We start from the raw sequence: 12,226 nt of genomic DNA, 5'->3' as shown, positions 1-12,226 counted from the left end.
CCAGGCAGCCCTGCAGGTCCTCCCAGAACAGCCCTGGAGCTCCCACAGCGTGTCTGAGCCTCCACCTGCCCCCTGAGTCCCCTTGCTGGCAGTTATGGGAGGGCTGGGGGGGTTGGCAAGCTCTGAGCAGCATGTTTCCCACTGCATCACTTCCAGAGCCATCAGATCAATGCACAGGTACTGGCCTGAAATAAGTGTCAGGTACAAATAACATTGACTCGTTCTTGCCTCCTGGCCAACAAGCACAGTCTCAGTGCTGAGGCTTTCAGTTCTGAAGTTGGCCATCACCCACCCTCGCACAGGGCAAGTAAGCAAATCACCTCTGCATCAGTAGCCAAGAGCACACCCAAGTCCCAAGAGTAAATGTAGTTTGTCCAGTGAAACGCTGTTTTAGTCACGGATAACATTTGCTCACTACATTTTGAGTAGTGGGTTTGAGAGCAGATTATTGTAAATAACTAATGCAGAATTTGCATAGTACTTGATAAGAACATAAAAGTAATTGGGTTTTTTTGAGCCCTTGCAGACTCTTGGCATTCTTAGTGCCCTTTGGCAAGGAAGTCCTTTGCATTAGTACAGGCTGCATGAAGAAGTTGCTCCTCGCTTGCTGCTTTTATTTGAAGCCCCCAGCTCTCATATTTGAAAAAGTGGTAAATAACTTTTTCACACCTTCAGAATTTTATAGATCTCATTTCTCTCTCAGTTTTTTTGGGGGGGGTTGAAGAACCTCATTCTTTGTGGACATCTAAGGTGCTTTTGAGCAGCCACTTTTCCCCTCTTTGCCCCTGTTGTAGTTTTACCGTATTCATTTTGTTGTGAAAGGGGCATGAGGTTTTGAGTAGCATCTTCCTTCCAGGAGGATATTTTGCATTTTACATACATTCTGCATGCCAGGGAGGTCACATCAGGTCAGGAGCTGCTGTGGACTGTGAGGAGAAGCATTGCCCTAAAGCACAGCCTTGGCTTGGCAGTGCAGGGCTGAGTGACTGCTGGGGATGCCTCTGCTCTGTGCTCTGTCCACACTGGGGAAGAATTTAGGACTTCCTTTAACTTGCTTTTTTGTTTCTCTCTCTCTTTCTCTGTGTAAATGCACATATGTATTTCATATGTATTGTTTCAAGTCCTGGAGAAAAGTGAATTTAAGGATGAATCCTTATATTTCCGCTTTTATGCTGATGAGGAGATGGAGGGCACCAGTTCCAAGAGCAAACAGTTACGTAATGACTTCAAGCTTGTGGAAAACATCCTGGGAAAGAATCTTCTGGTAAGAAACATGATAATGTGAACCTTGATGTTCAGTGGAACTGGCATTGTTTTATGCTAAAGGAGAATGGGCAGGTCCATTATATGGGGAAAATTTCTGTGGTTCACACAAACTTCACATCTCACTGTTGTCTTGTCTCCTTGGAGACCAGGCTGTGTTTGTCTCAGTGGCCAGAAGTAATACTGAAAGGACTTTGGTCCTTCAGAATTATTCCTCCCTGTGCCAGGGGCTGGGGTACCTGGTTGGGATGATGATGCTCTTGGAGAGGTGCTGGGTGTAGGGAAGCAGTTGGAAGGTAATGCACTTTCTGGGCTCTTTTTGTTGTGCCTTGGAAAGCACTCAGAGATCAGGTATTGTCAGTTGGTGGGAACTGCTGTGGGTGGGGTATTTGTAATACCTGATCAAGACAGGACAGTGTGAGGAAACAGATGGACCAGGATGTTCTCTTCCACTTTTCCTGTCACCTCAAGACACTTCTGTTAAAATGCCAAAACTCAGTGATAATATATATGTTAGCTGTGAAAGGAGGGATTTAACAGTCTCTGTTGTTTTTTTTAATGTAATAATTATTTATTAGTATTTAGTAAAGAGGCAAAACAAACAAGCAGACCTTGCTCCTGGACTATTTACTTCTGATTATTAGTTGTAGTATCTAATTGGTCCTTCCAGTCACTCCATAATTTGGTAACTGAAGTAATTGTGACAGGCAAAATGTTAATGTTGCTCTTATGGTAGTTCTGAAGTGCATCACAGAGCCTTTGTCAAAATGCAGTCCCATCTCCAGCAGAAAACAGCCAGAAATGCTTATAGGGCACAGATTTGTGTCAAACGAGTAGAGTTGTGCTAAAAATAGGAGTTACTTCCATTGGTACACATGAATTAGCAGTGCCCTGAGTGGTTGTGGAGACCCCAGAAAAGCAGGACAGTAAATGCAGGACACTCAAACACAAAAAAAGTTACGCCTGACCTGTGGTTTCTGCTGTGTTTAGCAATTCTGAGCAGTTATTTAGCAACAGCTCCAGAGGCTTTGTTGCCTGCAGAACATCCGTGCTTGGCTCTGCACCCATGACAGGGCGTTGATCTTCCCATCTCCTGACCTCGCCAAGGGAATTTGGGGGGAATTTCCTCAACACTGGCTTCTGAAACTTGCTTTTCTACTGCCATGAAATCCTACCTGTTTAAGGGGTAGTTTCCCCCAGTCCCTCCATCTAAATCTAACCAAGTGCCTTCAGTCTGGAGCAACACACTTCAAACAAGATCCAGTGCTTATTTATTTGCGCAATTGTTTCTCATTGAAGGACATAAATCTTGACAAAGTGCAAAAATATACAACATTCTTTACATAGTTGGAGAGAATTTGGGATAATTTGCATTCTGGCCTGCCTCCAAGCACTGTGCTTTGGTTCCTGCAGCAAGCTGAGAACTGTGAGCAGCCCCTTCCCCTTCCCTGCAGCCCAGGGCAGCCCCAGCCCCAGCAGAGCTGCTCCCTCTGATGGGGCTCAGTGTCCCATGGGAGTGTGGCCTGAGCAGAGGGGGCTCCAGCACATGCCCAGAGCTGCTCCCTGGGCTCAGTGTCCCATGGGAGTGTGGCCTGAGCAGAGGGGGCTCCAGCACATGCCCAGAGCTGCTCCCTGGGCTCAGTGTCCCATGGGAGTGTGGCCTGAGCAGAGGGGGCTCCAGCACATGCCCAGAGCTGCTCCCTGGGCTCAGTGTCCCATGGGAGTGTGGCCTGAGCAGAGGGGGCTCCAGCAGATGCCCAGAGCTGCTCCCTGGGCTCAGTGTCCCATGGGAGTGTGGCCTGAGCAGAGGGGGCTCCAGCAGATGCCCAGAGCTGCTCCCTGGGCTCAGTGTCCCATGGGAGTGTGGCCTGAGCAGAGGGGGCTCCAGCAGATGCCCAGAGCTGCTCCCTGGGCTCAGTGTCCCATGGGAGTGTGGCCTGAGCAGAGGGGGCTCCAGCAGATGCCCAGAGCTGCTCCCTGGGCTCAGTGTCCCATGGGAGTGTGGCCTGAGCAGAGGGGGCTCCAGCACATGCCCAGAGCTGCTCCCTCTGATGGGACTCAGTGTCCCATGGGAGTGTGGCCTGAGCAGAGGGGGCTCCAGCACCTTGTCTGAGGTTTAATGCACTCAGGATGCTGCAGGCCTAGAAAACTAAGAGGAGAAGCATTCCCAGGGATTTATGATGCCTGTGTACATTTTCTGTAAAGTTCTCAAAACTTGTGCTGGGTTGGAGGTCCAGATTGGAATTCTAAACTTCCTCAGCTTTCCAGACCCGTGGTATCTCTGCCATTCCTGCAGGATATCCTGAATTGCTCCTCCCCAGCAGTGAGTGGCTGTGTGTCCCTGCAGGGCACACCAGGGCTGGGCCTGGCCCTGGGGTTCAGCTCACTCAGGGCCTGGAGGGTAATTCAGCCTCTCACATGAACTTTAAAATAGTGCAGAAATCCTCAGAAGCAAGGAAACAGTTCTCAGTAATGTGTTTTCCCCAGTGCGTGCTGGATTATGAGGAGCTTTGTTTTTTCTTTTTAGCTCAGCTCCATTTTATCAGATGGATTTATATACGTAATGTTTGCTCAAATGCAAGATGTTTATCTGGTAGAATTTCCACTTGTCCATTTGCCAGTGGCCAGGCTTGCTTTATTTTTTTATAATGGGAAGTGAGTTGTTAAGCTTTTAACTCATTAATAAACCACTAGAAAAGGATAAGTGAAACATATATTTTCCATGATTTATGTAATTTTAAAGAATATATATAAGGCAGGTCTGTGTGACCTCAGTGAAGTAACAGGAAGCAGAAATTATGAAGGCTCCTGTCAGATGTGAAAGGAGCACACAGAGCACAGAGCTCGTGTTTCCCCCTAACACAGAGCTCAGTGCCAGGGCCATGAAGGAAGGAGCTGTGCATGGCAGGAAGTGCTCTCTGGCTGGACTGGATGTAGAGTTCTGCAGTGTGCAGTTTTATCTGCAACAGAGAGGCCTGAGATAATTATCTGGAACTGAGAGCTGAGAAGGACTCTGCTCATTCCTTGTTGGGTATGTGGGATGTATTTAAACAACACATAAATGACTACACTTTGATCTGTAAGGACACTCAGCAATGGAACATTCTGAGCAATGATGTCACCTGGAAGTGAAAGATCTAATGAAGGATGAAGGGTTAGGAGTTAAAACCAAATGCAGTTTTTAATAGAAGAGTTTGGAACAAACTCTCAAGGGTGGGAGTAGATTCTTCCCTTCTTAAAGACCTTGGATCTTACCTGAGTAGCATTCTGAAGATTCTGTTTTAGTATGTACTAAGGGCTCAGTGGAGAAATAACTAGATTAAATGCTATGGCTCATATGATGCAGGAGATCAGGCCAAATGATCCCTTTCAGCCTTAAGACATACAAGTCCGTATCAATTGTGGCTTGCTGTGGAAAGTCCAGTGTCTCATCTCCAGTCCTGAGCTTTTCAGCAGGTGCCCTGCTGATGAAGCCTTTCCCTGTGCTCCGTTTCAGATTTTGCCCGAAGAGGATGACTATGGGTTTGACATTGAAGACAAGAACAAAGCCATCGTGGTGAGGTCGGTGCGCCGAGGCTCCTCTGCAGAGGTAGGACCTGACCTGCTCATCTTGGCACCTCTCAGCGTTTCAGTGCTTGGAAAGGCACAGACCAGGCTTTTGAAATCTGTTTCCTTTTAAGGGCAGCAAACAGAACATTGGTTGTGTTCTCCAATTCCAGCAATAAGCTGTTCCTGTAAATGGCCAAGTGCCTTGGCATCACCACGTGCCGAGTGTCCCAAGTGATGGGACAACAGCAGTGTCTGAATAAGGGCTGTACCTCGGGCTCAGGAGCAACCTCAGTTTAAGGAGGGAGGGAAAGTAACCCTTTGGAGTTAGCAAAGGTGTGCCCTGGGAAACAGGTTTATTTGAGTGAAAGCTGCATTTTTAGATATGTATTTTTTCCTTAGAAAGCATGCACTCATTTTTCTCCCTGGTATTTTTTAAGAGTTCTACAGAATGTGTTTGCTTTGTTTCTTTGAGGCACATAGATGGGCCAAGTGTCAGAGGTCCCTGTATTTCACAACCACCTTTTACCCAACAGGATCCTGGTGTGGGTAACACAATGTCACCCTCTATTTACTGGAATAAGACACAGATGGACTGAAAATCCATCTTTGGAAAGCTGTTTAGGTGCTTTTTGGCACCTGTGAAGATAAGAGAGGGCTATGTGACTCATCCAGATTTTCACAGTACATTGTGGGAGCACAAAGGCAGAGCTTCTAATTAAAAGTCCAGGACAGCCATTACAGAATTTCAGAATGTCTGTGTTCATTTGTGGTCTCTGCTTTAGACTACAACTAATTCCAGGGTCATTTCCCCAGTGGAAACAGACTGATTTTGAGAATGTCAAATGGGAAGGAATTATGAACTGAAGTTTAGTGTTAGAATTGAATTATTTCAGTATTCCCGATTCTCATTTGGTTTAGAGGCACCAAATAAACCAATCCTGTGCTTTACCTTGTGCTCAAAATCAAACATGGGTTGGCCAAAATGTTATTAATGTAAAGGTGAGCTGTGAACTATTGCCTTCCAGATGGTGCCTCTGGCCCTTTCTTTGGCTCCATGCCTGGGGAATAGCCTGCAAATCTGTTGTGTTTTAAGACAACAGAAGCACACAATTTTCTAAGGAATCTTTTTCTTGATCTTCCAAGACAAACTATCTGTGACCATGAGCCCATCTTTTGAACTTTATCTCAAATATTAGTCCAGAAAAGAACTAAATCTGCATCTCTCTGAACCAGAGGGCTGTCAGCTCATTTTGGAAAGACCTGAGGTGCAACAGTGATGCATTTCATTGCATTCTTGGGCTTTTTTAGTTGCTTTGTGATACTGGAAAGACATGCAGATGTAGTTGTGTGTGGTTCAGCAGCTGCAGGCCATTTAGAGCCTCTTTGCTGTCACACTCCTCGGGGAGGACATGGAGACTCACAGCTTTGCTTCACAGTGCCCATCACAGCACATCACCTTCACTGAGAGTGTCAGACTTCAGACCTGGGGGAGAGTTCAGGGCCACCAGTGTGGTGGGAACAAGTCCATTACTTGCATGGATTTATTCAAGATTAACATGTTCTCTTTGAGTTTGGAATTCTGACCTATTCTTGAAACGGAATTGAAACAGCTGAACCAGCTTGTGGCAGCACACAGAACTTTGTGCTTGAGCAAGGGGCTTTGGGCTTTCTATTGAATGGCAGAGTTGCCAAGCATTGTTCATTTTGTTATTAGTGTCTTTTCTTCACAGAACTTTTTGAAACTGTTCTGTGAGCTGTTGCATTTGTCTATGCCAGAAGGAGTTTCCAAACTGTGTTTAGAAGTTGTTAAGAACATCAAATTGCTGTTCTTACTGATGGGGTACTTGAGAACTGTCCTTGGCTTCTGTGCCTGAGCTGTGAGGGTGGGAACTCACACTTCTGTTTCTCACCAAGTTCACAGCCAGTCCATTACAGTTCCCTACTTTTAGTTGTGTCCCCCCAGCCCTTGTTTTTTCATGGTTTCCTTATTTAATAGTCCCTTAAAAAATTGTAGCAGAAAAGTACAGAGATGTATCCATTGCAAAGAGGATACACTTTCGGAGGGGAATGTTTCTAAAGAGTGTGGTGAAACCTCTGTGAAAGCAGCAAACTTTCAGTGGGAGGGACACCTGAGCTGCTGAACCAGCGCTGTGTGTGGGTACCCTGTGCCCGTGACCAAGGAATGGGCACGAGCAGGATACCCTGTGCCTGAGGGATGGGCACGAGCAGGGTACCCTGTGCCTGAGGGATGGGCACGAGCAGGATACCCTGTGCCTGAGGGATGGGCATGAGCAGGGTACCCTGTGCCTGAGGGATGGGCACGAGCAGGATACCCTGTGCCTGAGGGATGGGCACGAGCAGGGTACCCTGTGCCTGAGGGATGGGCACGAGCAGGGCACCCTGTGCCTGAGGGATGGGCATGAGCAGGGTACCCTGTGCCTGAGGGATGGGCACGAGCAGGGTACCCTGTGCCTGAGGGATGGGCACGAGCAGGGTACCCTGTGCCTGAGGGATGGGCACGAGCAGGGTACCCTGTGCCTGAGGGATGGGCACGAGCAGGGCACCCTGTGCCTGAGGGATGGGCTTGAGCAGGGTACCCTGTGCCTGAGGGATGGGCACGAGCAGGGAGCAGCTGCCCTGGAGCCTTTCCCAGGTGCTGCAGTGCCCCCTGTGCCCTGTTCCCCGTGCAGATGGCTGGGCTGCAGGCAGGCAGGAAGATCTACTCCATCAATGAGGATCTGGTGTTCCTGCGGCCGTTCCCGGAGGTGGAAACCATCCTGAGCCAGTCCTTCTGCTCCCGGAGGCCTCTCCGGCTCCTGGTGGCCACCAAGGCAAAGGAGTAAGTGCAGAGATGGGCAGAGACTGTCCAGAAATGGCAGTTCCTGGGTAACACTTCTGCAGTTGTAGTGTGGCAAACACTTGGCTGAGCAGAAGCTGCCCAGTGGGAGAACAAGTGACAGCAATGAGAGACAAGAGTGATGGCTTGTTTTCAGTGATGGCCCTCAGGCTGCTGGATGAGCTTGGGGTGTATTCGCTGTATAATGCAGGTAAATACTTTGGACTTCCTTGGGCACAAACAGAACTGAATCACAAGGATTGTCATTCTCTCTCAGGTGTGAAGCTTCTCAGGCTCTTAATGTTTGTGCCAGGGAAAATAATTTCCACCCCATTAAAGCTTGGCTTATTTTGGGTCACTCTAAGAATATCATCACTTACAGCTTTTCAGTCTATTATTGTGTCTTATAGTGAGACTTGGCCCTGTTACTGTCTTGTGCATTGTTAGATTCTATAATCCAAGAATGTGCCATAGAATTCGATGTCTCACTGAACACTGATGCTGAATTCTAGTCCAGGGTGTCTTGTCCAGTGGATTGTTTTATTTTGTAATGGAAATAGTGGAAGTCAGCACAGCTGCAATGAAGTGTGCCTAGACAAGGAAGTAAATATAAATGCTATAGAAAGTTTCTGTAAGGTGTTATTCCCTTTGAGATGTCACAAATTAAGAGATGCCAAATTTAAATTAAAAAATAGAATCTCCCATCTGCTTTGGAGATTGAAGATGGGGTGGATAATTTCTTCAGGTCTGTTTATTTGTTATTTATTTGCCAACAGTGTGGGTGCTTTCTTTCATCCAAACCCACTTGTGAATGGCAGAGAAAGATGCTGTTAGCCCTGCCCAGGGCTCTGCAAGCCCAACTGAAAATGCTGCTTTCCCTTCTCTTTGGTTTGTGTGCAGGATTATTAAGGTCCCAGACTCTCCTGAAGCACTTTGCTTTCGGCTCCGGGGAGCAGACCCACCGTATGTTCACGCAGTGGGCAGAGGTAAGGCCAGTCTGTGCCTGGGAGTGCAGCTAAACATATAGATGTGTGTATGTTGTGTTCAGTTCTGGGCCCCTCAGTTCAGGAAAGAGATTGAGGGGCTGGAGCAGGTCCAGAGAAGAGCAACAAGGCTGGAGAAGGGACTGGAGCACAAGCCCTGTGGGGAGAGGCTGAGGGAGCTGGGGGTGTTCAGCCTGGAGAAGAGGAGGCTCAGAGGTGACCTCAGCACTGTCTGGAACTGCCTGAAGGGAAGTTCTGGCCAGGTGGGGGTTGGTCTCTTCTCCCAGGCACTCAGCAATAGGACAAGGGGGCACGATGGGCTCAAGCTCTGCCAGGGGAAATTGAAGTTGGAGAGCAGAAAAAACTTCTTTGCAGAGAGAGTGCTCAGGCATTGGAATGGGCTGCCCAGAGAGGGGGTGGATTCCCCATCCCTGGAGGTTTTTCAACTGAGCTTGGCCGTGGCACTGAGTGCCATGATCTGGTAAAGGGACTGGAGTTGGACCAAGGGTTGGACTTGATGATCTCAGAGGTCTTTTCCAACCCAATCCATTCCTTGATTCTATGAAAAGGCAAATGGCATTTTAAAAAGTGCTTAAAAATTAATCACCATAACTAGATTTCTAGGAGCTGAATTTGGGTGTGAGTCTTGTTCTTGTGAATTTGGAAGAAATCCACTGAAGTTGGTTTTTGTGCTCTGGACTTACTGTAGCTTTAAATACATCCCAGTCCTTTTCTGGGCCAAATTTTGTAATGTGCAAGTGTTCTGTGTCTTTCAAGTGCAAGAAGCTGGAGCAGATATAACAGTTTACATTTAAGCAAGACCAGCTAATGTAATCATAAGGCTGAAAGAGAACCATATGAGACTCCCTGATGATTTCTAATAGGAAAGTGTGTAGATCTGGGAGGTCTCTGTTTTTTCCAGCACTACTGAAAACCTGAAGGATAAACACAGAGCTCTCTGAGTAAGGACTTCTTAGCAAAGGCAAGAAGGCATATGTGCTTGTCTCAGCATTCACCCAGCTCTTCCTGCCCCTTTTAGCCAGAAACCTCTGCAAACTTGCCAGAGTTCTCTTGCACAGGCAGAGGGCATTTCTGTCTGACCCCTCTGCTGTTGTTTGTCAGGCTCTGAGGCTGCAGCCGTGGGCCTTCAGCCAGGGCAGTGCATTCTGAAAGTCAATGGCAATAATGCAGCACATGGAAGTTCCACCGAAGTTCTGGAGCACTTCACGGCCTACAGGACCAGACAACAGGAAGCACTGGTATGAACTCAAACCCTCAAAGGAAGTACATTAATTCCTGCCCTTCTTCTGCCCTCCCCTTTTTCTGTGCTTTTATGCTCACTAAATATTCAGAAAAAGAACGTCTGCACCTTTTTTTTGCCTCACTTCCTCCCACCCCAGGGTCCTGCTGAGGGACCTGGCTGCAATTGCCTGTGAGTTGCAAAACATCTACAAATACAAGGAAAACCAATTCATGCACACACTGTGTGCAGTGCTGAAAGTTATTAACTTGTGCTAACACCAGAAGTTCACCCAGATATTGGTCTAGATTTTCTGTTCTCTGAAGTTCAGAGAAAAGTGGGGGGATTGAACTTAGAAGGTACAGAATTGATGGCAAGATTCACCTCTGGAGCCCCAACACCTGGAGACTGGGCATTGTTACTGAGGGCACAGCTGAAGGCTCTATCTCTTGCCAGGGGCTGTACCAGTGGGTGTACAGGACACATGAAGATGCTGAAGAGGACAGAGTTCAGCAAGCAGCATCCCCTGCATACGTGAATGGCTCCAGCACGGACAACCCTGCACCAGAAGGGGCTGCAGAACTGGATCCCCTCCAAAGCAGCCCACAGGAACCAGGTAAAGATTCTCATGGGGAAGGAGACCTGGGGACAACCAGGGGCTTCCAGAAGGCAAACAGCAGTAGAAATATAAGGTGTAATTGTTAGTGTAGGATATCTCTTGTCTTACTAAAGCTTTGTAATAAAATGAGTCTGCCAGAGGAAATACTCACATGCTGCAGTTTATTCAGGGGAACGTGCACACAGAAATCATGTCCCTGTGACTGTTCTTTCCAAGAGAGTCAGTCTCAGGAATGAAAAGGCTCAACAGTTTTAGAATCCTTTGGTAGTCCCTGCAAACCAGGCATTTGTGGGCAGTAGCTGAGGAAGAGGGAAGGTCTGCAAGTAGCTCCACCTAGAATAATCTATGTTCTCTGTTTCTTTAGTAAGATATTAAATTGCTTTGATCTGGAGCAAGTTTTCAAGGCATGCTCCCACTGTGTCAGCAAAACCTGTGGGTGTGTTTCCTCCAACTTATGAAAGTGTAATTCATCAAAAAGAGTGTTATTTTCAAGTTGAGAGCTTTTTTGGGAAAGTAGATGTTAGGGCACAATACTGAAATGAGATCTAATCCAAAGGACTGAGCCTGGACTCTCTGAATGCCACTGACAGCTTCTCCAGCAACAGATGCACATCTGTGGGTCCCATCTGAGGTCTGGTGAACCTGGAATCCAGTGGTCCAGCAGTGCAGCTCCATGGTGGAATAGCTGGAGCAGTGCCCTGGTAGAGGTCTGTGAGCAAAACTCTGGCAAACCTCAGTCTGACTGTAACTTGGATCTGTTCTTTAGTGACAAGAGCATTACTGTGGATAAGAAGTGTTATCTCCTCACCCCATTCCTGCCCTGCCATCTCAGTCTTCCAGAGGGTCATTGTAAACAGCAGGACTCAGACATTAACAGACTTCACTTCCTTTTGGAAGCTCCTGGTCAGATCTGAGAACAGAACTAGAAGTGTCCTGAGCAGGGATGTGTGTCCAACATGAGCACAGAAGAACACCAAAGTGGGGATTGGAGCATGTGGATTATCTGAACCTCTCTCACTGTCTCAGTTAGTGGCCAAGAGCAAATGCATCCCTCAGAATATCCCCCCAGTTTCTAGCAGTGTGTAGTTCAGACAGTCCTTGAGTCAAAGATTGTGTCCTTGCATTCAAAGATTCTCCTCAGCAGGTGTCTCTTCCCTGGGCAGGGCTGTATTCTCATGTGCCCCCTGACACCTCTAAGGACTTGTTTCTGTTCCAGCCCACAGCCCACAGCCCGTCAGCTCCCCACTGGTCCCTGGGGAGGAGACTCCTCTCATCAGCCTGACCGTGGATAACACCCACCTGGAGCACGGGGTGGTGTATGAATATGTCAGCAGTGCTGGAATCAAATCCTTTGTCCTGGAGAAAATTGTGGAACCAAAAGGTTGCTTCAGTCTCACTGCAAAGGTACCAGAAAACATACATGGCACAGCTTCATTCCCAATAACAGCTTATTATTGGCTGGTGTGGGCCTGACTCTTGGATGAGGTCACACATGGTCTTCTCAGCCCTGCTTGGGGTTTTGTTGATGAGAAGGCACCGAGTTCCAGCAGCTCATTTGGTGTGAGCAGGTCAGCAGATGCTTCCAGGACTTCAGCTGCTCAGGGAGGGACAGCAGAGGGAGGGACCCCTCGGCCATGGAATTCTCCCTTTCATCTGCCTGGTAACACACTCTCTGCTGTTACTCAACATTGATCTTTGCAGGCAGGCATTTGCTTTACCTTGGAAGAAAATCAGGC

At 47.7% G+C, this 12,226-nt stretch overlaps 1 protein-coding gene across 4 annotated transcripts in view; it reads left to right on the top strand.

The window, feature by feature from the left end:
- The window catches only part of PREX1 (phosphatidylinositol-3,4,5-trisphosphate dependent Rac exchange factor 1), a 117,729-nt gene that overhangs the window by 82,754 nt on the left and 22,749 nt on the right, over nt 1-12,226 (top strand). For all 4 annotated transcript variants that reach the window (XM_071572541.1, XM_071572540.1, XM_071572538.1 and 1 more), the window contains exons 16-22: nt 1,122-1,264; nt 4,760-4,852; nt 7,503-7,651; nt 8,549-8,634; nt 9,754-9,890; nt 10,328-10,487; nt 11,707-11,894. In XM_071572541.1, coding sequence (XP_071428642.1) covers nt 1,122-1,264; nt 4,760-4,852; nt 7,503-7,651; nt 8,549-8,634; nt 9,754-9,890; nt 10,328-10,487; nt 11,707-11,894 — 956 coding nt within the window. The remainder of the gene's footprint in view (nt 1-1,121; nt 1,265-4,759; nt 4,853-7,502; nt 7,652-8,548; nt 8,635-9,753; nt 9,891-10,327; nt 10,488-11,706; nt 11,895-12,226) is intronic.

This window comes from Pithys albifrons, chromosome 18 (genome assembly GCF_047495875.1).
Source record: "Pithys albifrons albifrons isolate INPA30051 chromosome 18, PitAlb_v1, whole genome shotgun sequence".
NCBI classification, from domain to species: Eukaryota; Metazoa; Chordata; class Aves; order Passeriformes; family Thamnophilidae; genus Pithys; species Pithys albifrons.
Note: the sequence above shows the minus strand (reverse complement) of the source record. Positions and strands in the feature narration are given on the sequence as shown.